At 38.4% G+C, this 25,976-nt stretch overlaps 3 protein-coding genes and 2 non-coding genes across 7 annotated transcripts in view; 2 read left to right on the top strand and 3 right to left on the bottom strand.

Annotated features, from left to right (window-relative positions):
- Nucleotides 1-25,049, bottom strand: part of LOC115731186 (rRNA 2'-O-methyltransferase fibrillarin 2-like) — a 31,962-nt gene extending 6,913 nt beyond the window's left edge. The window contains exons 1-7 of one of the 3 annotated variants that reach the window (XM_048282298.1): nucleotides 24,879-25,046; nucleotides 24,073-24,368; nucleotides 23,467-23,562; nucleotides 23,299-23,376; nucleotides 23,037-23,213; nucleotides 21,504-21,572; nucleotides 21,008-21,200 (exon numbers count right to left, since the gene is read on the bottom strand). In XM_048282298.1, the coding sequence (XP_048138255.1) occupies nucleotides 21,018-21,200; nucleotides 21,504-21,572; nucleotides 23,037-23,213; nucleotides 23,299-23,376; nucleotides 23,467-23,562; nucleotides 24,073-24,368; nucleotides 24,879-24,897 (918 nt within the window). In that variant the 5' untranslated portion in view covers nucleotides 24,898-25,046 and the 3' untranslated portion in view covers nucleotides 21,008-21,017. Of the gene's footprint in view, nucleotides 1-20,825; nucleotides 21,201-21,503; nucleotides 21,573-23,036; nucleotides 23,214-23,298; nucleotides 23,377-23,466; nucleotides 23,563-24,072; nucleotides 24,369-24,878 lie in introns of those variants that run through there. The other 2 variants (XM_048282299.1, XM_030661827.2) reach the window with 2 other exon arrangements.
- LOC115733405 (LRR receptor-like serine/threonine-protein kinase EFR) lies at nucleotides 16,044-17,033 on the top strand. The gene has a single exon (XM_030664061.2). It carries the CDS (start codon nucleotides 16,044-16,046, stop codon nucleotides 17,031-17,033), a length of 990 nt encoding a protein of 329 aa, XP_030519921.2.
- On the top strand, nucleotides 17,634-20,030 carry LOC115733843 (probable LRR receptor-like serine/threonine-protein kinase At3g47570). Its single transcript, XM_048282283.1, is given in 4 exon segments — nucleotides 17,634-18,322; nucleotides 18,324-18,738; nucleotides 18,887-19,257; nucleotides 19,907-20,030. Coding segments are annotated over 3 exon segments (1,473 nt in total). The 5' UTR covers nucleotides 17,634-17,635; the 3' UTR covers nucleotides 19,907-20,030.
- On the bottom strand, nucleotides 22,230-22,299 carry LOC115728341. Its single transcript, XR_004013818.2, has one exon. It is a non-coding gene; the product is annotated as a small nucleolar RNA snoR60 (small nucleolar RNA).
- Nucleotides 22,465-22,537, bottom strand: LOC115728340. Its single transcript, XR_004013817.1, has one exon. It is a non-coding gene; the product is annotated as a small nucleolar RNA snoR60 (small nucleolar RNA).
- Nucleotides 25,050-25,976: the final 927 nt, after the last annotated feature.

Genomic DNA, 25,976 nt, shown 5'->3' with positions numbered 1-25,976 from the left:
CTCTCCCGATGTGCCCCTCTTCGTGACACTCAAAGCACTTCACGCGTCCCTTGGACTTCCTATGGCGTGACTTAGATCCGCTTTTACCTCTGCTGCTCTCTTGGACCCTCGTTGTTGCTCTCTACCCCGAATCACTAGTCCTCGCGCTACATCCTGCGCTAGATCGTCATCTCGCAACTTTCTCTCGCCACTCTTTAGAAAATAAGGCGGACTTTACCTCTTCCGAGGTAATCGTAGTACGCCCTCGCAATGATGAATCGCTAAAGTGCTCCCATGACTCTGGTAGGGAAGCCAACAACATCATGCCCCGCTCTTCATCATCAAGTGTCTTACCGACGTTCTTCAAATCCATCATGAGTTTATTAAATTCATCTAGATGGGTTCTGATAGACATACCTTCGATATATCCGAACTGGAACATCCTCTTCAGCATATACAAGCGATTGTTCAAACCCTTCGTTACATAGAGCGCCCGAAGTTTTGTCCACAATGCTGCGGTATCCTTCTCCTCGCCTACCTCTATTAACACTTCATCCGATAAATTCAACAGGATTAAACTTCTAGCTTTCCTCATTACCACATCCTTTTCAGCATCTGTCATCGTTTCGGGCAACTCAGCCTTGCCCTCCAATGCTTCTGCTAAACCTTGGGTTGTCAATAACGCCTCCATCTTGAGGCTCCATAACCCAAAGTTGTTCCTCCCGTTAAACTTCTCAATTTCAGCTTTCACTCCAGACATAATTGCAATAACAGGATATCCAGATAATAATCGGACAAGCAAAAGCCCCAAATCACAATCTAGAATATCCGAACCCGGCTCTGATACCAATTGTTGAAATATAACGAGCGGAAACTAACCCAGATCTTGCAAATAAATCAATGCGAAAAGCCCAGAGAAATAACGATGAACAATAAAGGACACCGGAGATTACGTGGTTCGGTCCGAATATCGGTACCTACATCCACGGGAGAGCCAGCAAGAACAATCCACTATAATCGGAGAATCGGAAATACAATCGCTCAATACGCTCGTGTTTCCCGCACCTAGATTATACCCAAACCCTAAGTGTTTACAAATAAAACAACTCAATCGGATATACGAAAACTCACGAAGCACAAATCGATGAATGTTTGAGCCTGAACGAAAACTCTCGCGCACGACCTTCAAAACCAGAACACTGTGCGTGCTCACGTTTTTCTTTCTCTTCGTGCGGTGGCTGTTTTTACTCTTCTGCTAAAGGAACTTGGAAATAAAAGCCCTCACTTTTATTTCCTCTGTTTGTGCAGCTTTTTAAGAAGTCAAAAAAACTTCTTTCTTAATTGACCAACCAATCACATGAAAGTTGAGTCCCCTGTACGAGCAAACGAGTAATTCTCTTGGGTGGCAATCTTGGATAAGCTTCCTTCAACAGAATAACAAATCTTCACGAGATTTGACGAGGTTTTCAAGAAAAGAAATTCTAATCCAAGATTTCTTTTCTTCCCAAATATATCCATTTATGAAAACGATATACATTCTTCAATTTATTCGGATTCCGCAAACGGTTCAAACTCGAGACATAATTAACATTTTTTGTTTAGCATATCTTAGGAGGCATCCTACGAGATATACGATTTTTAACGTCTTGCATGCTGATAATTTTTAGATTGCATCTAAGTTACAACATCACAAAATATATGGCTGGGGTACTAGGGAAACTTAGATTTATTCCTATATTTGCATTTTGAGTTAAGTTTCCAATTTTACTAAATGCTCGCTTTCGGAAATTAATTTATCCAGAGTGGGTGTTATTGCTTAGCATGTGAAATCTTCACATTTACATTCCCTTTAATAACAATTACTAATGGGGGTCACGTAATAGCTTTTTACGTGATAGCGGCCATAACTATTGGTGCAAGCAAATTCTGGAATTGGCCGCCAACTTGTAATAGGTATATATTGTAATACCTGTCGTTGCAAGCAAATGTAATTGTAATACCTATCGACAATCGAGTCCTTTTTAAAATATGATGGTGGTTTGATCATGGCCAATGCAACACAAGAACCTACACAGTTTATTGCTAGATAAGTGACTTTTGTGTGATTGAGTCAATTTGGCAAGTGAATGCTTTTACGTGTCAACAATTCAACCGTAAGTATGTAGGTTATTTCAAGCGCGCCCAATAGAAAAAAAAATTATTTTTTTATGGTGCTCTAACGGAGAAAATCAATAATCAATGCCCCAAATTCTACCACGTGTCTAGCAACTAATGTTGTGCGAGGGCGGCCCTCGTCTAAGACCGGCCGAGGGAAAAAAAGAGAAAAGAAAAGAAAAGCAAAGAGCAAGAAGAGGGAAAAAGGGAAAAATAAATAAAGATTCTTTTAAAAAAATAAAAGTATTATTAAATATTATCTACGTCAGCGCCGGCGATACCACATAGGACAGCCGGCGTCGATGTGAGCGATTTTTGGTCAATAGGCTAAATCGGCAAACTTGAATGCTTTAGAACTGAATTGGCAAAAGTGCAAAAGGTTTAAGGTTTTTTCGACAATTTTCTAAATAAACTATGTTCTATTTTAAAAAGCGTTTAAAATGTTTTTCACGACCCATTCCAAAAAATTCAAAAGTCTAGTTTACAAATTTGGTGCGTGTTACAAATCAAAATCAAATCATAAAAGTCTGCTGTGTTTGCAAATTTCCCTCCAACTAAGCCCGTGGTTGGTGCTCGCATGCCCTAATATCATCCATATGTAACTTTGACACATGTTACGAAAAGTTTAAGAATAAATAAAGGAATACTAAGAGTCTCCAACTCTCTCTTTTGTACTGTAACTTTTGCCTTCGTTGCTTTGGTCTTCAATACGGATTTTGGACTTGCTCTCAGGTGGCAATGCAATTTATTGTCACAGAAGGAGAAGAATGATCTCAATCAGTCGGTTAGCGCAATGGCGACCGATTGTCCTATACTGATTTTGACGATGCAACTTCAGTTTTTTATCGCCAGGAGGAGACTAGAGACGCGAATTGTCTTATCCTGATTTTGACTTCTTGAGAGAAGTAATTTTTTCTTTTTAGCTTCTTTAAGTGGCTCCAAAACTATTTCTGGAACTAAAAAAAAAAAGCTTCAAATATAGAAAACTGAAATTGCATAACCAAATGAATTTATGCTCTAAAAGTTATTTTACCAAACGAATTTCTGATTGAGAAGCACTTCTAGAGCAAAAATTCTATTTCAAAAGTATTGTCATGCGCGCCCTTACTTTACAAAGTGCACAAATATGCCGAGTCTTTGCAAAATGGACTAGATAGGTACGTGCAGTGTAAGATATGCTACTACTGGATGAGTTCTTCTTGTTCCATCTGAAGTTGTTGACATGGCTCCCTTCTGTGCTTTAAATTCTGAAAATGGAGATCTCCATAGAATTCAAAGAGTCTGGGAATGCCATGTTAGCTTAAAAAGTAGTGTGAGCTACTTGGGAAAACATTGAGGCGAAGACTGGTTTTTTCTTACCCTAATATTAGTAGAAGCACAGGCGGAACTAAAATGAGAATAAACTCCAGTCATTGCACTATCAAATTTAACCTTGGTAACTTATTTATTCAATCAAGAAGATTACGAATTTTTTTCAAGAACAATCACTCCGGATATCTCAGACTCCAGAGATGATGAAATTCTTCGAGAAGAATCTCAGGCAGCTTCAACTCACATGGAAGCAATATTCAATAAGCAGATAGACATCGCAAATATATTTAGTTTTGGATGTCAATCCTCAAGAGCGATGAATCACAATTGAGGATTAACAAAGAAGCGCTCTGTTTTTGCCTGGACTTCACCGGCCGGAATGCTTTGCATTTGCAGGATCTAAACGGAGCATTCAACAACTGCGATCCAGCTTCAGGCAAAAAGGAGATGAGAACTTTTGATCCACCGGAGAGCTTGGGATTTAACAGCAAATCATATTAAAGGTTTTGCCTGGAAGTTGCACGCCAGCACCAGTCAGACAAAAGCCGAAGCCAAGAATTTAACTTTAAAATCTAAACTACCGGAGCCAGAGTTAATAGCGGATCCCAGCAGTCGACCAATAATAGCGAAGAATAATTTAAGCAATCTGAATCCTATAAAGTAGCAAATACAGTATCAACAAAGTAAAACGCCAAATAGTTACTCCATTTGTTTTGCGAAAAAAATGAAGCATTTCTGGAAAATATTTTTTAGGAAGTCGTTTCCTAGGAAAATAGCGATATTTTCCGACGTTTGGCTAAAATCTGAAAACGAATTGGAAAATATTTTCTGCTTATTAGTAAGGAAAATCAATTTCCATCGCACATAATTTTTTCATTTTTAAATAATTTATTAATTATTTTTTTACTTTTTTTCATTTTTTAGAATTTTTTCGTTAAATTTTTTAATTTTCTTTTCTTTTTTCTTTTCCCTTTCATTCCTCCTTCTTCTTCCTTTCTATGCCGCTGCTCCTTCGTCCGCTGCTGCTCCTTCTTCCCTCCTCCGCTACTCTTCCCTCCTTCCTTAGCCCGGTGCCGGCGAGCTCGACGCCGGCCGGTCCCGAAGAGTCTCGAGCTCAAGCGAGCACCCACGGCGCGGGAGCGAGGAAGTTGAAGGTGAAGGTACCCTTGGCGATGGACTCAGCAGCGTCGAGGAACGGCTCCACTAAAACATGCTCGTGGCGGAGGCCAAGCTCAAGAACGGGGAGGCAAGTCTTGGCCTCGCTAGATCCGGCGAGATCGTGGCTCGCCTCGTCATGGAGGCAAAGATCTCAAGATCGCAGCTCCGTCGGGGATGGAGGAGAGAGAACGGCGAGAGAATAGGGATGAGGAGAGAGAACGTGGATTGAGGAGAGAGAGGAAATTTTTTTTAATTTCAGAAACTTACGAGAACAGGAATAAGGAGAGAGAAAGGAAAATTTTTTCAATTTCAGAAACTTACGTGAGACGCCCGAGATGGAAAGGGAAAATGATTTTCATTTCTCAAAAAGGAAAATTTTCTTAATTTTAGAAGGTTTTCTCTGTTGATTGAAAAATATTTTCCATTGACCTATCATTTTCCTCCTCCAAACACCGAAAGTTGAGGAAAATATTTTTCAGCGAAAATATTTTCCGTGAAATAAAGGGAGCTTTTAGTTTTTGTTTGTTCTTCCAAGACTTATTTCTGCTTCGATATCATTATCCAGTAGGGAGAGTCACATCTCATAATCTCACGATAATACTTGAGCTGCTGAGTTGTCGCGATGCACCTCTCTTTTTACAACTTTTTCATGTTTTATTTTTAAAAGGGATATATTCACTAAAAGTCCTAAAACTTGTAAATAAATACAATCGAGTCCTAAAATTTATCTAATTTGTGCAATCGAATCATTTTGTTAACTTTGTCCAATTTGACTAATGAAAAATACTAACATGATTTTTTTAATATTTTTTCTCTCATATATGACAATGACGTGGCTAAAACAATGTCGTTTTGACGTAAATCTGATTTTAATATGATTTTTACTGAAATTAATTTACAAATAATCATTAAAATTATATTTTTAAAAAAAACCAATGGGATGGATCCAAGGCCCGCTGATCCACGTCGACCACTTCCCTACAATCGCTGACCGTTCTTGACGGTTGTGGGCCGGTGGCGGCGAGGGCTGCGAAGCCCTCACTGCTAGTTCCGGGTATTTTTTTACTTTATTTTTAAATTAATTTTAATAAAATTTTATAAAAAAATCATATTTGTGCTAAAACGACATCGTTTTGACCATATCATCACCACGTAGGAAAGAGAAAATATTTTAAAAAAAGTCACAAATAAGCATTTTTCGTTAGTTAAATTGGGCGGGGTTAACGGAATGACTTGATTACGTAAATTCGATAAATTTTAGGACTCCATTGCACCTTTTTGTAAATTTTAAGACTAAATTACACTTTCGTAATAGGTTTTAAAATTTCTAATGAATACACATATTTATGAAAATATCATTTGGCATACTGTCACAAAATCACATTTCCCTTTCAAAAATAAAAACAGAGTACGGAAATGCTAGCCCCCAAACCTCATAGCTTAATGCTCTCCACCACCCGTCATCGTCGTATGCCGCCCTGCAACCTCTGGACACCGCCAATGGTTATCGAGCTCCGTCATCCTCCCACCGCCACTGTCAACCTCGCCTGCCACTCCGACATCCGATTTTTCACTTTATTTGCTCTCTCTCTCTCTCTCTCTCTCTCTCTCTCAGCCCAACGCCCACGTCGAGCTTTTTGACCAGTGTGACATGAAAATTGGCATCCACAGGGAAAAATTAGGAGGCAATCTGGTTAGAGATGGCCGGTTCCGGTTCCACGAAAAGGTGGAACCGGAACCGGCCATTGAAAATACTAGTTCCGGGCCGGTTCCGGTTCCGAATCGGAACCGGCGGTTCCGGGCCGGTTCCCGGGCCAATTCCTTCCGCTTCCTTTTTTAATTTTAATTTTTAAAATAATAAATAATATAATAAATATAATAAATTATAAATTATAATCAAATTGTACATTGTAATAAAATGTGGGAAAAAAGAGAGAGAGGAGGAATGGGCTTGAATTTAATGAATTATCATTAAGCGCCTACATATCTCCTTGGAGATAGAAGAATCAAAACCCATGTAGTTCTTTTACCTTTGATAACCCCAACTTACCTCATCGTCAATCGTCGCTACCCGTTGTGGTACCCGTGGCGGTGGTATCTCCACAATCCTCGCTAAAAAATTCGTGTTCTCGATTCGGTTCTTGGTATCGAAATTTCGTCCTCGTCCAATCATCAACACAAGCTTGAGCTTCCACGGACTACGGGCTTAATCTTGACCGGCGAGAGTCCAAAACTAATCGTCCAGCGCTAAATGCTTGTTCAACTGCAACTATTGAAGAAGTGGTTACTAATATTTGGCGAGCGATGAAGGCGAGAACTGGGTAATCGATTTGGTAATTCTTCCACCACTTTAGGATTTGAAAATCTGTACTATGTTTTGCATCACGAAACTCAAATCGAGTGGTTAAATATTTTTCTAATTCAAAAATACTACATGTTGCCCCTTTTTTATTTTTTATTTTTTTGCCTACTTTTGAGCATATTATACCCTCTACTAAGTGAATTACCACATTCGCTACGTGAGGCGGTAGATTGTAAAGATCCGGAATCACTTAAACCATATCTACTACAAAATTCTCCAAATAATACTACTATAGATTCTTTAACATCTCCTTGTATATTTGAAATATCTATTAAATCTTCCAAATGTAAACAATCATGATAATACACATTCAAATAATCTAGTAAACCGTCTAATTTAATACGTGGATAAAAAAGGATACCAATTAAATAGACAAGAGGAATTTGCAAATAATAATGCAACCGTTTTTCTCGCATTACTAAAATAGTTCGAGCTAATTTAGTATCATTTTCATATTCACTAAAAACACTACCAATATTAACACACTCTATTAAAAATAAATGCATAGAACGATAACAAATACCAGATAAAGTCTTGGTAGCATCATTAAAAATTTTCAAAAAATCTAAATTTTTTTTTGCAAATGTCCCAATGTTGCGGAAGTAAAGTAATTTCGGGAATATTTTGTGAAATAAATATACATAATAAATCTTTGTAATCAAAAGTTTGCCGAAGCAACTCGTAAGTAGAATTCCAATAAGTCGGAATATTTTTTGGAAATCTTCTTGCCCTTCTCCCATGTTGTTTACAAAAGTTTCCCCACGATTTCATAAAATGGGGGCGACTCCATAAAAATTTAATTGCACCCTTTATTGGGGTGAGAGAAGTGTTAAGAGTTTGTAAACCATATTGTACACATAATTTAAAACATGGCAAGCACATTTAATGTAAAAAAATTATCCGCCAAAAGTGGGTTTGCAAATATTTTCTAATTCAGGAATAGAAGCGGTATTTACGGCGGCATTTACGGCGGCATTATCAAAACTAATTGAAAATATTTTATTTATCAAATTATATTTTTCTAAAACTTGCCTAATTATTCTATAAATATTATGAGCCGAATGTCTTTCATCAAAAAGTCGAAATACAATAAGTCTTTTTTGAATAGTCCAATCGTCACTTATCCAATGATACGTAACACCCATATAAGAATGAATTTGCTAAGGATCACTCAAAATATCGCTACCTATATGCACACATCCATTGAATTCCGCAAAAAATTTTGCTAAAGATTTTTTTCCTTTTTTATAAAGACGAAAAACTTCGCGTTTAAGAGTATTTTTTGGAATAGTTGGTGCTTGCGGAACTAACGCAGTATTTATCAAATATTTCATATTAAAATGTTCACCAGTATTAAACGGAGCATGATCAAGGGCAACATATTCAGCTAATATTTGTTTATAAAATGCATCGATGTAACGGAATATAAGATGATGATTAGAAGTGGCGTACCCAAAAATTTGTTGTAGCGTATTGTCAATCCCCGCTTGCGTTGGATTTTTTTTGTCGGATGCCGACGGAATGTTCCGTAGCCGTCTCCTTTCATAAATTTATATGTTTGCGAACAATATTTACATTTTATATTATACTTACCGTTGCCTTCATCATGAAACTTGTCGAAGTGTAGCCACAAGTCGGATGTATTATCTCGGCCCTTCTGTTCCGGCTCATTTGCTGTTGACGTTTCTTCGACACCAGTGGAAGGATGAAGACTTTCTTGTGTTGGGATGTGCTCGACGTTCGGAATAGGGACATAGTTGATATTATCGTCGTTGTCTTCCCAACATGCATACTCACGAGGATCATATTCAGGAATGGGATTCTCGGAATCTCCCATAGTCATCTTGCTCTTGTCGGCATTTCTGTTTCCACTTGCCATTTTTGAGAGAATTGATCGGAAATCCGATTGAGAGAATTGAGGCGGGATAGAGAGAATTGAGCGAATTGAGAGGATTTGAGACAATTTGAGAGAATTATTAAGAGAATTTGTGAGAAAAATGAAAGGGAGATGATAGGTATTTATAGACAATAATTAAAAATTTCATCATATTTTTTTTTTTAGGCAACGGCCTATTGGTGTGGGGGGGCAAAGAGCCCAACGGCTCTTTGCCCCATCATTTTTTTTTTAAATTATAAATGACGGGTCGGAATTGGCGTTTCCGGGCCATTTCCCAAAATTATGGAATTGTGGGCCCGGTCAACGGACCAGTTCCGGGCCCACGGTTCCAAATGGCCACCTCTAAATCTGATAAAGATAGAAAAAAGAAAAGATGTTAATTGGTAATTGCGGCAAAAGTAATGGTGGTTTTTGATATTTTCCAATAGAAAATTCGTAGTACCAGCTGCAAATTGGAGGCAGAATAGCTATTGGGAACATCACGTCTACTCCCTTTCCATCCCAAAATTGTCGATTCCAAATCTGGGCAGATTCTGCATCACATGCGATAGAAAGAAAGCATATATCTCGCGTAGCATATTGCAACATTTGGCACGACGAAATGAAATAGAATGTCATAAAAAAAAAATGAATCGGAATGGAATGAGTACAACAGTTCTTGAGTTTGTTTATCGTGAAGGAACGAAAACGAGAAAATTTGATAATATCTTTTGTAGCGTTGGGAAGATTCTGGATTGAAAAGGAAGTCTTAAAATAGTATATTGTGTAAAGGAAAAAACAAGATCACACTTGAAATGGTTGTATAAAATTATTTTGTTAATATTTGGCTGAGGAATGGAATGGCCGTCGTAGGAATAAGCACTCTTAGACTAAGCATTCTACCCTTCTTCTAGGAAGCAAGTTAAAGTGACAGAATCCAAGGCGGAATGATAATTCCATTCCAAGTAAATTCCTTTTTACTATGTATCCTTTAAGTCACTTCTAGAACCCAATGTGAAAATAGAATAGTCTGAACGGATCTTCAGGTGCATGAGCTTGACTATGTACAGTGCCGTAACCTGTAGCTGTCGGGGAACATAATGAGAACTCAGCAAAGTAGATCTGCATTTGCATGGAAGACGATAAGACGAGAAAGTAAAGAAAGAAGGGGAAAGAAAAAGAAAGAGAAAGGAATGAGTTGCCGTAGGAAATTGGTAAGTGCGTCGTGGTCGTGGAGAGATTAGACTTGACGGAAATTGATTTGGAATTACAGCTTAGCCAGACCGAACTTTCAAAGTTTTGTTGCCCGAGTTGCACGTATCTCCATTGGGTGAGCGTTTTGTCAATCCATAGGAGTTATTTTGCAGATGAATAAGCTTGATTGAGTCAAGTCATAGTTATTATTGCGTTTTGCTTAATAATGTTTATCCCGTATTTGATAGGATTGTAAGTTGGTCGGCTCGAGTAATCTTTGTTTTACCTAACTCAGCTGATCATGCTAGGATATATTTAATTCTATCACGTGTTTGGTAGCTGTTCAGGATAGGATTTGTGGCGTTCGATCGTGCTTTCTAAGACGGAGCTTTTTCACTTTCAAAGCCCATGTTCCCATTCTCTTTTTATCATTTTCAGACGATTTTCAAAATATCAATAGAGCTTTTTTTTTTTTTTTTTGTGCCTAATGCTCTTGATTTCAAATGGAATTGAAAATAGAAAGCATAATTAGTCACCTGTTGCGCAGGTGTGTCCGCCAGGTCCCGCGGATGACAAGGAAATGAAAATTTCAAGCTGTGATTAACTCGATTCATATGGGAATCAGGTCCACCTAAGCATCTGCAAAGAAGGCTTCCCATGGTAAGTCAACGTCAGTCATTGATTATTGACTTGGCAGTCAAATGAGTTTTCTTTTGGTAAAAAACTACTGCTTGTTGGGCCCAGTAAAGTGACTAGCTTCATAATTGGAAAAGCAGAAGGGTCGAATTTGGGTTTTTTTTCAATTTAATTTTTTAAAAATAAATATTTACAAAAATATTTTTTAAAAATTAATATTTAGCATCGCTGTTGCGAGCGAGGCCCTTGCCGGCCAGGCTCCTCGCGGCCCAGACAAGGCCTAATCCCTTTTTTTTTAAAATTTCATATTATTTTAAATTATTCTACTTATAATAATATTATTATTTTTTGAAGCTTGTCTTAATAACATAATTAGCAATAATTAATGCAAAAATTTATTAATATCTATAATTAATATTAATAAATTTTTGCATTAATTACTTGCTAATTATGTTATTAAGACAAGCTTCAAAAAAATAATAATAATATTATAAGTAGCAATAATTTAAAAAAATACGAAATTTAAATAAATAAATAAAAAAGGAGGCCGGATATGGGCCTTGTTGGGCCCAGCTAAAGTGGCACCTCAACCGCCGAGCGTGGCCCAAATCTATAAATATTTATTTTTAAAAATATTATTGTAAATATTTATTTTTAAAAAATTAAATTGGAAAAAAAAACCCGTCAAATTTAAGTGTGTGGAAATGATTTTTCATCTTTAATCTCTAAATTAACGTAAATTTTTAACAAGTACTTAAATTTTTAACTTGTCTAATCAGATTATTGAATTTGCATGAGTTGTCTAATCAAGTTTTTACTGCTCCAAATCCTAGTATTTGGAGCTAAAACATTGGTAAGAATTGGATTTTATTTTTGTTAGTTAAAAAATTAGGGGTCAACTTCTTTGTAATGTATCGCCCGTATGGAGATAATTTTATTGGTTCGCTTCTTTGCAGAGGCAAGATTATGATAGCAGATATCATATTATGATGGGTGCCTTCAGTCGATATTCGGTGCCATTTTTGCATGACCCATTTAGAAGACAAGCACATTTATTTTTCTAGTGCAACTGGACTTGAAGTATATGGTGTAGTATCTTGGCACAACGTGGGATTCGGCATTCTGCAGGAGGATGGAATGATGAACCCCAATGAATGATTAGTTCTATTAAAACCAAGGACTGGGCGGCAAGGCTTCTCAAGGTATCATTCTTAGCAACAATATGTTACATTTGGATGGAGTGCAAATACAAACGTTTTCAAAACAAATTAAATGATATCCACATTATTTTGGCTGAGGTGCATAAAACTGTTAGAAAAACTACGTCACTCTATACAAATATTGAGACCGTCCTAGGCTAGTATTGCATTGGCTATTATGTGGAGACTTCCGATCTCCATCTTCCCGCATTATTAGTTCTACTTGTCATGCTGGGAGATGCCCTAAGTTTTTGTATTTCATCTTATAATTAATACTTAAATTTTACACGAAAAATTGAAAATAAAAATCCCACCTTCGGAGATTGGGATTTCGGCACAGCAAGGGCACCACTTTAGGAAGAGAAAATCTACATATCATGTGTAGGGGAACGATATACACTTAGGATTCTGTGGTATGGCCCTATTCTTGAGTTCTTCGAGACATAAACGTCAGTTAAAATAGGAATGGATCATCTTCTTTGTAGTGTATTGCCCCCTAGGGAGATAATTTTTGTCCACAAACGTACTGGAAGTTATCAATTTTAGTGGATCATAAGGACCGGCATATTGCGCCATTTGTATTTAAATTTGCAAAAATTGATAGTCTACCTTAAAATAAAAACATAATCACGTTTATAAATTCCTATGCCCTAATCAATTAACTGCACTATAATTTTATCTTAATTCCGTCATTGCCCAAATGGATTGATTGGATCAGGTGAGATCGTTACATAAGAGGGTATTATGTGATTCTTCAAAATTAAAAAAGGCGCCTTGTCTAAAGACCTTTTGAAAAAGAGTTCTTTTAAAAAGTTAAAGAGGGTTTTTTTTCTTGCCTTTTCATTCCGACGGAAGAACTTTTGCCGTGTTATATGGAGCCGGTTGTCTCATGAACTTGGCGTGCTCGGTTGAGATTTGACTCACAAAGACCTCCTGAACAAATATATTCTCCATTGAAGCATGTATAGGCAAATTACCGCAACGTTCCTAAAAAGAACACATTCGGAATCTGGCGGGCGATTCCACTAACTCCAAGATAATGGAATAAGAGTTAAGTGGAAGTGCTCTCCAACTAAGTAGGTAAGCAGACGTCCGGATCAGATATTTTTTAATTTTTGTACACCTAAGCTAAGGTTCACATTTAATTCCAAAAACACAATATACATTAATAAATACCAAACATTATAAATCCCAAAGTTCTAATAACAAAACCATAATTAATGTTATTCTCTCTCTCTCTCTCTTTTTTTGCAGCCCCACGCCCACATCGAGTTTTTTTTTTTTTTTTTACTAGTGTGACATGAAAATTGGTGTCCACGGTGAAAAATTAGGAGGCAATCTGGTAACGTCAGGAAAAAAAAGGATGTTAATTTGTAATAGTGGCAAAAGTAATGGTGGTTTTTGATATTTCCCAATAGGAAATGCGTAGTACCAGTTTGGGAACATCAAGTCTACTCCCTTTCTATCACAAAATTATCGATTCCAAATGTGGGCAGAGTTTGCATCGCACGCAAGAGGAAGAAAGTACATATCTCGCGTAAACATATCACTACATTTGGTACGACGAAATGAAATAGAATGACATAAAAGAATAAATGGAATGGAATGGGTACGACAGTTCTTGAGTTTGTTTGTCGTGAATGAACGATGAGGAGAAGATTTCTGATTGAAAAGAAAGTCTTAAAATATTATAATGTGTAAAGAAAAAAAATAAGATCACACTCGAAATAGTCGTGTAAAATTATTTTGTTAATATTTTGCTGAGGAATGGAATGGCGGTTGTAGGAATAAGCACTCTTAGACTAAGCATTCCACCCTATTTGTAAGAAACAAGTTAAAATAACGGAATCGAACGCGGAATGACGATTCCATTCCAAGTCAATTCCTTTTTACTATGCATCCTCTTAAGTCATTTTTTTGAACCCAATGTGAAAAAGAAATAGTCGGATTGGAAAGATAGGGTTTGTGGCCTTTCGATCGTGCCTTTTAAGACGGAGCTTTTTCACTTTCGAAGCCCATGTTTCCAATCATTTGCTAAAGTGGCCAAGAGAAAAGAGCACCAGAAGCCAAGTCAAATTCAGTCATTGATCATTTCAGTCAATGAGTCTTCTTTTGGTAAAAAAACTACTGCTTGTTGGGCCCAGTAAAGTGACTCGCTTTATAATTGGACAAGTCAAAAGGGTCGAATTTACGTAAATTTTTAACAAGTACATAAATTTTTAACTTGTCTAATCACATTATTGAATTTGCATGAATTGTCTAATCATTTTTCTACTGCTCCAAATCCTATTATTTGGAGCTAAGACATTGATAAGAATCATCAAGTGTTTTGACGTAAATTTTTAACAAGTATTCTTTGATGGATATATTATGTATATATGGAACATTTAGTCCATATGATGAAAATTGGATTTTATTTTTGTGAATAGTAGAATACGAGTTGATTTAAAAGGATGTCTGCATAATTGATTATTGGGTTTACTCATGTCCTCATTTTTCTTCATTTATTGGATAGTTTTGTCATAAGTAATTATGGTATTTGACTAAAATTTTGGTGATTTTTTTGACATTTTTTAACCACATAACCTACTAAGAAAACACCCTACGCGATTGTTGACTAATCCTAAGATTGTGTTGTGTTATAAACTACGCTAGAGCGAGCGAAACTCTGATATGTAATAAAAATCCATCCGTCCTCTACTCTATGGAGTAAATTGGGTTCAATGTACTAAATGCAGAAGCACTTCAATTTTGCAGCTCAACATCAAGGGCAGCAGTAGGGCCTGGAGTAGGCGAGGTCTTCTGACGTTGACACCTGCTCTAACTTAGGTCATATCTTGCGGTAGATACTACAGTAAAGAGATTTACGATGAACTCAGACAAATGGGATTGATTGTGGATTGGCATAGCCCAATTTGGACCAGCGATATCAGCTTACAAAATTTTATCGGCTAGCTTCTTTGCAGACACATGCTTCTGATAGCGAAGATTGTATTACGATGGATGCCTTCAGTCAATTGACTAGTTTAGAAGACATGCGCATTTATTTTGCCAGTGCAACTGGACTGGGAGTATATGGCGTTGTATCTTGGCACAACATGGGGTTTGGCATTCTGTAGTGGGGGTGAAATTATGAACTCCAATGAATGATCAACTCTACTAGGAGCAAGGACTTGGCGTCAAGGCTCCTCAAGGTATCATTCTTAGCAACAATATATTGCATTTGGATGGAGTGCAAACACAAACGTTTTCAAAACCAATCAAATGATATCCACATTATTTTGGGTAAAGTACATAAAATTGTAAGAAAAAGTGCGTCGTTTCTATAAAAAATATTAGACCTTCTTAGGCTAATATTGTATTGGCTATTATGTGGAGACTTCCTATCTCCATCTTCCTGCATTATTAGTTTTATTTATTATGCTGGGAGATGCCCTAAGTTTCTATACTTTATCTCATAATCAATACTAAATGTTACACGAAAAAATGAAAATTAAAATCCCACCTTCGGAGATTGGGATATGTGCACAACGAGGGCCACCACTTCAGGAAGAGAAAATCTACATATCATGTGTAGGGGAACGACATACACTTAGAGGATATCATCTTCTTTGTAATGTATCGCCCCTATGGAGATAATTTTTGTTCACAAACGTACTGGAAGTTATCAATTTTAGTGAGTTATAAAAATTGACATATTGCGTCTTGTATTTAAATTTGCAAAAATTTATCTTCTTCCTTAAAAAAAAAAACTTTAATCATGTTACAAATTCCTATGCCCTAATCAATTAACTGCACTATAGTTTTATTTTAACTTCGACATTGTCCAAATGGATTGGATCAGATGAGATCGTTACATAAGACGGTATTATGTAATTCTTCAAAATTAAGAAGGGCCCCTTTTTTAAAGACCTTTTCAAAAAGGGTTCTTTTTCTTGCCTATTTTATCCCGATACTAGAACTTTTGCCATGTTATATGGAGCCGGTTGTCTCATGAGCTTGGCGTGCACGGCTGAGATTTGACTTACAAAGACCTCTTAAACAAATATATTCTCCATCGAAGCATGTCTATGCAAATTACAACAAAACTTGTTTATGCTCCTGAAAATTCCTCTTCTTCAACTTTCTTACATTCTTCAGGTGTCAATTAAGATTTCACCATACCACAAGTACTATGGAGCCACTCAACTTGTCTTTTCTCAAGCTCACTTCGTCATGTCGTCTCTTTTTCGCATGTGTAATGTTTTTGACGTGTATTAGCCTTGTCTCTTCAGCTAGTAACATGACAGACAAACTAGCGTTGCTTGCATTCAAAGCCGGGATAACTGAGGACCCTTACGGGGTGCTGAGTTCATGGAACCATACGACCCACCATTGTCGGTGGTATGGTGTCACGTGCGGTCGCCGGCACAGCAGAGTCACGGGACTAGACCTACAAGATCTGAAGCTTTCCGGATCTATCTCCCCTCACATTGGAAACTTGAGCTTCTTGAGAGTCCTGATGCTCAACAACAATAGTTTCTGTCACGAGATCCCGCAACAAGTCGGCCATTTGCACAGTTTGCGTGTCTTGCAGTTATTCGACAACACATTGGAAGGCAAAATCCCGAGAAACCTGTCGGGTTGCGCTCGCCTTACACGGCTCCGCCTAGGTTGCAACCGGCTGGTCGGAGAAATTCCGGTTGAATTTGGTTCTTTGCTGGAGCTTCAGTATCTCTCTTTACCTAAGAACCATCTGACGGGAACTGTTCCTTCATCCATCGGAAACATGTCCTCGTTAGAGATTCTCAGTCTTGCTTTGAATGAATTAAGTGGGAAGATACCCTCAGCTCTTGGAAAGCTAACCAAACTCAAATCGCTTGCTGTAGGACTAAATAGGTTGTCTGGCACAATTCCTCCATCTATCTTCAATCTTTCTTCTGTGACGCTGTTCGACATTGGTGTAAACCAAATAGAAGGGACTCTTCCTGCCAATATAGGCTTCACTCTTCCAAACATTGAGATTTTCAGCATTTCCTCTAACCGATTCACTGGAGCGATTCCTTGGTCAATATCTAATGCAACCACTTTAGAGTCTGCTACAAGCCAATTCGAACAAACTCTCAGGGAATGTGCCTCCTTTGGACCGCTTAAACAAGCTCAAAGCATGGAACTTTGGTTCTAATTATCTGGGAAGTGGAGGATACGATGATTTGAGCTTCCTTTGCTCGTTGACTAACACCACCAACCTACAGGTCTTGTTCATAGGGAGACAACAGGTTTGGCGGGACGTTGCCCAAGTGCATTGGTAATTTGTCCGTTACTCTCTCGCAATTGAAGCTGAACCAGAATCTACTGTTTGGCACGATTCCTCGAGTAGTCGGAAATCTTGTCAACTTGGAAAGGTTGTTTTTGGACCACAACGGGTTTTCAGGTACGGTCCCCTCGAGTTTGGAAAATCTTCATAACCTAGTGGAACTGTATTTATCGTATAACAAGTTTTCCGGAGCAATTCCTTCTTCATTAGGAAGCCTAGTAAACCTGGCACGACTCTATCTCAATCACAATAACTTTGACGGCCACATTCCTTCACGTCTATCGGAGTGCCAAAGGTTGGTGGAGCTTGATCTTTCTAGTAATAACTTGAATGGTACTATACCTCCAGAGTCCATAGGTCTTTCATCACTGTCTATACTTCTGAACTTGTCTCGAAACCATCTCACCGGTGTCCTACCTGAGGAAGTCGGGAAATTGAATCTTTTGGCTCAACTGGATGTCTCTGGAAACATGTTGGAAGGTGACATTCCGGCCAGTCTTGGCAGTTGTGTTGGATTGGAAGTGCTCAAAATGCAAGAGAACTCTTTTCGAGGCTCCATTCCTTCATCTCTTAGCATGTTGAGGAATGTCAAGGAGCTAGATCTTTCACACAACAATTTATCTGGTCAGATTCCGGAGTTTTTCGAGGCACTTCACTCATTGGGGATCCTGAATCTATCGTACAATAATTTTGAAGGCACATTACCCACTAAAGGAATCTTTAGTAATGCCAACACTACTTTTGTCTTCGGAAATGACAAGCTTTGTGCAGGAATGCCTGAATTTCATCTCCGAAAATGCAGATCTAGAAACTCCAACAGGATATTAATCCCTAAATGGAAGCTCGCCATCTCGATTTTCTTCGGGGTTTCAGGAATAGCTCTTGTTCTTGCTCTTATATACTTTCGTTGGTTGAAGAAGAAAAGAACGGAACCAGCTTCAAGTTCTAAAGATGATTCGTCACTGAATCTATCTTACGGAAATCTCCTTAAAGCAACCAATGGGTTTTCTTCAAATAACTTGATTGGGGTCGGTGGTTTTGGATCTGTATACAAGGGAGTCCTTGATGAGAATGGAACTGTTATTGCTGTGAAGGTACTTAATTTGATGCTTCATGGAGCTGTGAAGAGCTTCTTATCCGAGTGCGAGGCTTTAAAGAGATGTCCGACACCGTAATCTTTTGAAAGTCCTCACAGTATGCTCGGGCATTGATTATAGGGGCAATGAGTTTAAGGCCTTGGTTTATGAGTTCATGGTCAATGGGAGCCTAGAAGATTGGCTGCATCCAAGACCATCATCAGCTAATCTAGGTGGGAATGCGCAGAAATTGAGTCTCATCCAGAGGATAAATATTTCCGTCGATGTTGCTTCAGCATTAGATTATCTCCACAACCACTTGCAAAGTCCTGTTATCCATTGTGATCTGAAGCCAAGCAACGTTCTGCTAGATGCTGAAATGGTTGGACATGTTGGAGACTTTGGTTTGGCGAAGGTCGTGATTGAATCCACCGATGACGCTAAAGCGAAGATGAGCTCAGCTGGTGTAAGAGGAACCGTCGGCTATGCTGCTCCAGGTGAGCCTCCTCTCCTCTGTCCCCTAAAGGCAAACGAACACATTACACTGAATAAAAATGCAGTAATTGTGTGCGCACTATTTCCTTCTGCCTCAACCGCTTGTGCTGCTATTATTTATATTTCATTTGCAATTCGAATGAAGTGCAGAATATGGAATGGAAAGCATGGTTTCAAGAGAAGGCGATGTTTATAGTTATGGCATTCTTTTGCTTGAGATGTTCACTGGTGTGAGTCCAACAAATGAAATGTTCGGAGAAAATTTAAACCTTCATAACTTCGTCAAAGAAGCCTTGCCTGGACATCTCCTAGAGATTACCGATCCTATTCTACTTCAAGAGATGGAGAGCCATATGGGCACTGGCAGAGGTGATGCAGCTCGCGAATGTCTGGAGATGGTCTATGCAATCGGAGTTGCCTGCTCAGTCGAAGCACGCAGAGAGCGGACGAACATTGCGGAAGTCGCAGCTCAGCTGCATTTTATCAGGGATAAACTTCATGCAGCTGGTTTACGAGGATAGGTAACATATAAGATCAATCGCTTTTCTGCTTTTTATTTTCCTTCGGACGACCGGATCATTGCCATATATGCACCGATAGGCATGCATTCACGTGCCTGCTTATGTGAATGAAGTCAATAATGCAAACATGGTTCCTCAATTTCTGGTTTTGCGTGAACCAAAAAGGCATGAATTGCCGCCTGAATCACATGAATGCACATTACAGAAATAGAGAATTCATCCTATAGAATGATTGTCAGAACTCTTAAGGGCAGCATGAGGAAATTCTAGTGATCAAAGCAGTTGACAGGCCTAATCACAAACCTCCATCCCTTAAATATGTTCATCATATCGCAGTTGCATCAAATTGCGATGGATTTAGGACATTCATGCAGCTTTATTAATAAGAGTCTGCTTTTAACCGGAAAGTTATCGACTTTGCTGAATAAATACATCTAACATTTCTCTTCCAGGTTATATGAACTCAGGAGTGCTCGGAGTCGGTTTCTGCAATTTCAGTAGGATTGTTTTTCTTCTTCCATGCTTAGCACTAGAACAAGGAGATGCATGCTATGTTAGTATAGTAGATCCAGGGAAGACAACGGTTCTCCGATCTCGGCCACAGCTCAAAATGGGAACTCGACCTCGTCTGTTATTCAACAACACTCGGGTTTCCGCCCAATTGCTGCAAGAACTGCAAGTAACTTTTTAAATTTGACGACAGCTCGATGCATTCCTTCTTCCGCGAACCTTTTCATGAACGATTCACCCGTGGGGCCGAGCAGGAATTTGAGAAGCAAATCGTATAATCCTATCCGGCTCTCGAAATTGCACTTCTCGTGCGTGGGCGGGATTTCGCTACAGCGGTCACTGTGAACAATTTGTCCATGCAGACCAACTACTTTACTTATACCCAGCGCTCATTACAATTTTTAGTCATTATTCTACTGAATTATCTAGTAAGATTTCCTGCCCGCCCCATACGATTTTGCGTAGTTTTTAATTGCGAGCAGTCATAAAAATGTGAGTACTCTACTTACAAGAGTTCGTAAAGAACCTTCGTGGTGGTTGGCAAAATTCGAAAGTTTTCGATTACGTGCATCGTCTTTTCATGAGAGATTTTCCAATGAGAAATTCCTTTAGCCATCTTAAAACAATTTATTTTGATGCAAAAGATAAGAATCTAAGAAAATTTAGTGGGTTGTGTACTTGTGTTCCATTCCATACAACCTCAAATTAATTATCGTTGAGCCTGTTATGCTACACGGTTTGGACAGAACAAGACCAGACATGTTTAGCTTTGTCTAAACACCTTGTGGAAATCAAATATTAGAATCATACTTGGTCATCCTCTATAATGTTAAATTGATTTTACACTGATCAATAAGTGCTCTTATTTATATGGAAATAATGAGTATTATTAGCCCTTTTTTGAAAATTTTGATAAGCATTCATTAATTTGAAATGCAAGTGTGCAGCTTATTCAATTAGATGTCGTCAGATCCCAAAAAAAAAAATTAGATGTTTATAATTCAAACAACGCAGTAAATTGTCGGTTCAGATAATTAAACATGAAAAATATCGACTGCTTAAGGTGAAAAAATCTCTGACTCATTTCAGAATATTGGTCCATTACAAGAGCCTACCAAAAACCTTGAATCCATTGGAGTTCCAACTACCAATAATAATAATAAAGACACGCATCAAGATTGACATTCTAAGTGCATCCCCAGACACCAAAAGATAGTGAGATTCGCACAGCCAAGGTGGCCTGGGACTTTTTATGATGCAGGAGAAGCTTTCTGTTTCTTCGGCATGCGATAGCCACCGACGACACAAGCATGGTCTCGCTCAAATGGCTCGAGAGTGACTTGCTCAAAAGGCTTGAACTGCTCTGCCTGCAGCTTCTTCACTTCCTGGGAAAATACTATCTCGGCCGGAACAGTAGAATCGATACAGTTTGCCTGCAAAAACAAGCAAAACGAAAAGTAATTGATTACCCGCCTCTTCTCATTGAAGGAACGCTTTCTTTTTCCCATTGATTGGTTTTCACCCTCCCTCAAATATGATGAGATCATTTCTGATGTCACCGCCTGTCTCCTAGGCTTGCAAAAAGTTGCACCAGCTACCTAACTTAATTTCTAAGGGAAAGTGATAAAGAAAGATGAGTGTGACCAACAGTCCTCTAATCCAACAAGCTACATCTAAAAAATAATAATAAAGAAAACCAAGTGCGCATCTGTCCAGAGAGAGAGAGAGAGAGATACCTTTATTGAGATGACAAAGTGACCTCCACCCTTGAGAAAATATGACGCATTTAGAGCCAAAATTCTTGCCTGAGATGTAACCACTTATCATTTGAACATCACATATGAACGAGACACATCTTCAGGCAGACGGTTATCCAAATAACAAAGACCTTGCATTCCTTTCCCTCTGACGTATAATGAACACACTTCATTACCCTGAGTTCTAAGTCTAGTGTAATTCTGACCAAAAAAAAAAAAAAAAGTCTAGTGTAATGAGTGCTTCAACAAGTCATGCAAGTTTTATCATAGTCAGCATTCAATCGATAAACAGTCAAATGTCAAGAGACTTCCATGACTATTGCCACAGCAACTTTCACCATAAGTACATACAAAAAGACCTTTCAGATGATCAGAGAGACATATCATGTGCATCCAAAGTTTAATTAAATTAAGATTCCCTAGCCCAAAGCCGTAAAGGCAACATAATGTACACAGCCATGCTATAATCTGGAGGTCAGGTTAACCTTATCAGCAAAGTTTGAAATGGTAACTTAAATCAGCAATTGGTCAGAAGGAAAATAACATGCATAAAGACCCCTAACCAGACTTAAATATTTAGGAAGCCGCACATTGTTGTCGCTGATAGTAAACTAAATAGTCATGTACACTAGTTAAATGACAAACCTGATTTTCATAAATGCTTAAGCTTCATACAACATAAACAATTTGAAAGGTTATAAACCCTGCATCAGAACTCAAGAGTGCATCACCCAAACTGTCTTGAAGGGGAATCCAAGTATTTCATCAAATGCTTTGTAACAATCATAAAAAGGAAATAAAAAGGGGGAAGGGAAAGAAAAAAATATTTTTAAAAAAAAAAAAAAAAAAAAAAGATTCAACTACATTCTCAAATCTCACAAAATAAATCAAATTAGAACTAGAGAAACAAAAAAAAATTATGGAGTGAGCCAACCAGATATGCATCAGAAAACTCGAGCTTGCATCACCCATGCTGTCTTGAAGGGGAATCCGAGCTAATTCTTCATGTGCATCAGTTTCCCTCTGGGGAAAACATTTACACTCAACATAGCAATGAAGAAAACTGTAGTTACAGGGGTGTGTGCGTGTGTGAGAAAAGGTAAATCACAAAACCAAGAAGTTAATCCCCAAATAACAAGTCATCCCATCCATACAAAACGAAGCCTCACAAATACATGAGGAAATGAAAAAAAATTCCATGGCAAAGAAATGCATGGGTTTGCATTATCAGAAATAAAAAGTTGGCAATTCATGAAACCTGCTTCCAAGGATCAAAAGGTAAAAAATCTGCATTTTCATAAAAGAAGAAAAATCCAAATAGAGAAATAAGTTGCTAGGAGCATATAACAAAACCATGCAGTAAGTCCAACAGAAATGAAGATAGGATGCATGATATAGGATTTTCTTTTCAGTGGTCCAGAGGCAAGGTGAAGTCCTGGACCTACACTTTGGCAAGGAAGACCTTCATAAGAAAATATTCAATTTCTTTCACAGGCAAAGACAAGTCTATACCTGATCTGGCTGAGCAACATCTGAAAATATAACATCCACCATTCCAACCAACATACGGTACTTGGCTGGATGTCTAGCATCTTCAATAATAGGAATAACATTTGTTCTCTTCTTAGCCATGTTGACTAAGTCCCTTCCACTGCGATGCGAAAACTCAACCGCATACACCACTCCTGTCCGCCAAAAGGAACACAAGACTATAAGTCAGTCATCTGATGAAGTCATTGGTAAAAGAATCATTCTTCCAAAACAAACAACCTACAGGGCCAACAACGTCAGAAACATGAGATACTGTGGTCCCAGAAGCAGCTCCTAGATAGAGAACCCGAGCACCAGGTTTCTGAATTTGAAAATAATGAAACATGATCAGTGATATGGAAGAAGCTACACATCTATAGTACTCCAGAGAAAAAGGAAGAGAGACGCTCACAATCCATATCTCATCAACCCCACCAAGAATGGCAGCTGCCAACTTTGATCTGAAGGGGTTCCACACTCTATATTCCACTTTACTTCCATCTTCATTCTAACAAGAGGAAAAAACACCAAAAAACACAGATTAGTTACATTTCTCGGTCAATGAAAAACAGAACCTTTCAAATTTAACACGAGAATGACAGTTAAAGAATGTAAGGGAGGTCAACAATATTAAGCTCCTGAAACAGGAAGGTCTAAACAGTAGAAAATTGCATTTGTAGCAACAATGTTTTCTAGAAGAAAACTCTTTACCTAATAGCCCTACCAAAAGGAACCTCACATAAATCAAAGAACCAACTCCAAGGCAGATCCTCCTTTACTAATCAAATTCAGGTGGTATAAGTATATATAGCAAAAAAAAAAATAAGTTGGCATTCCTAGAACCATTATAAAAGTCTGAAAACCAGTTGATCCTAGATAAGCAAGTTGTTCACCATTTGTTTCCATTTCTATTTTGAGATGAATTGGGAGCTTATCAGTTCTAATATTTGAAAACCAATTAAATCAGTGCAAAATGCCTAGCAATCACCTAGCAAGAAAAATTAAAAAACATATTCACCTGCACAGAGACTCTCTTCTCGTTGTAGACAGCCTCTCCTGGGACCATATTCTTTGTAACAAGAGCATCTTCTTTGCCCTTAGCAATGAACACCCCCTCATGTCTATGAGGCTCAACCACAACTTTGCTTCCACCTTTCATTCCGCCTCTACCACCACCGCGTCCTCTTCCACCACGACCACCACCACGGCCACCACCACGCCCTCTCATGGCACTGCCTCTGTCACCACCGCCCCTCCCTCTTCCTCTCCCTCCATCGCCCCTTCCCCCCCTAAATCCGCCGCTGCTGCCACGACCTGAGAATGACCAAATACGACCATTAGTCAAAAAAAAAAATAAATAAGCTCCCAAATTCCATGTTAAGATCTCCAAATACAGCGAAAAATAGCACATTGAAAGCCAAAATTATCAGAGACGGCAGCATAAAATCAGCCACCATCAGCTCAGAGACTGTCTAAATGAAACTGACTCACACGAGTGTAAATCGACAGAATAATCTCAAAAAAGACAACCTCAGCTCATCCCCAGAGCAGAAAACAACAACCACGCACTTTTCTTCCACTAACAAGAATCACAGAACGCAAGCAGGATCAGTATTCCACTAATTTCTACGGCAGCAATCAAAACTTGGTATCATCCTCGGTTGCAAAGACATCTCAAAAACTGACCCGCGACTGTCAAATGAAACCAGGACCAAACTGGGAAAGAAAAAAAAAAAAAAAGCATACATCGACCACCCAAAGCTAAACTCCATTTCCCTCCGTCTCCGACACAGTCGCAACAACAAGGACGAGGCGAAGACTTACCTCTCTGAGGCGGCCTCATCTTGGTGACGGCTTGCGAGACTAAGGAGAGCTGCTGGTATCAGCTGAGAGATCGATTGACGGAGGAAGAGACTGAAGCTGCAGATTACACCATGAGAGAGGCATGGAGAAGGAAAAGGAGAAGGGGAAGGAGAGGTAGGGTTTTTCGAAAAGGAGGTATTATATTAAGACGGAGGGCTATTTCCACCCTGCATAATTAAATTCACCCATTCTCAAATTGTCTTCGATAATTAATTTAAAGTGATTGTCCAAATTTATTTATTTTCCTCCTTTTTAGTTTTTTTTAACATTTATGTATAATTTAATTGGGATAAGTACAGTATAAGTACCACAATTTTTGTACAGCGATCACAAGTGCAATAATTTTTTTTTCGCTCACTTGAGTAACATAACTTTTAAATATCGACCACTTGAGTGTCATCGACAATTTGGGTCATCGAAAAATCCTACGTGGCATTAAAATAATGTAAAACCAGCCGACATGGGCTGCCGGAAAAGCTGAAACAGCAAATGAACATTGCCAAATGACGTCGTACACTCCTCTTATTAAAGAACCACTTTCTTACTTCAACAAATTGGGGCAAAATCAAGGTCGAAGAACCCCAACCTTCTACCGAATCTTACTTGAACAATTTGGGGGAAAATCAAATTTGAAGAACCCTCAACCCGAACCCGCAAAATCATATCCGAAAAACCCTAACCCTACCCAACCAAACCCCACGAATTTCAAAATCTTCAAATTGCCCAAAATCAACTCGTCAAATTCCCAATGGGGAGCAAAAGCAAGGCAAGTAGCTCACGAATGTACAAGCAAAGCCAAGATGAAGCTCCATGTTTTTGCTATTATGGGCTACGAAGTCCAACAAGAATAACTTAGACAAGAGATAATCCTAAGAGAAGGTTCCATGGATGTGCCAAATATAGGGAAGACTTCAATTGTAGATATTTTAGGTGTCCATTATTCTATTATGCTGATCTATCAATTTTTTTTATGACTTTAGCCATGATTTAGGATTTCTTTGCTTGTTTTGAGAGGATATCTTAGGTTGCTTTGCCCTGCTAATGCAACAAGCATGGACG

Source organism: Rhodamnia argentea, chromosome 1 (assembly GCF_020921035.1).
Source record: "Rhodamnia argentea isolate NSW1041297 chromosome 1, ASM2092103v1, whole genome shotgun sequence".
Classification (NCBI taxonomy): Eukaryota; Viridiplantae; Streptophyta; class Magnoliopsida; order Myrtales; family Myrtaceae; genus Rhodamnia; species Rhodamnia argentea.
Note: the sequence above shows the minus strand (reverse complement) of the source record. Positions and strands in the feature narration are given on the sequence as shown.

Bases quoted from the DNA above. Each gene is read 5' to 3' on its own strand.
- LOC115733405 (XM_030664061.2), top strand. From the start codon at position 16,044: ATGGAGCCACTCAACTTGTCTTTTCTCAAGCTCACTTCGTCATGTCGT.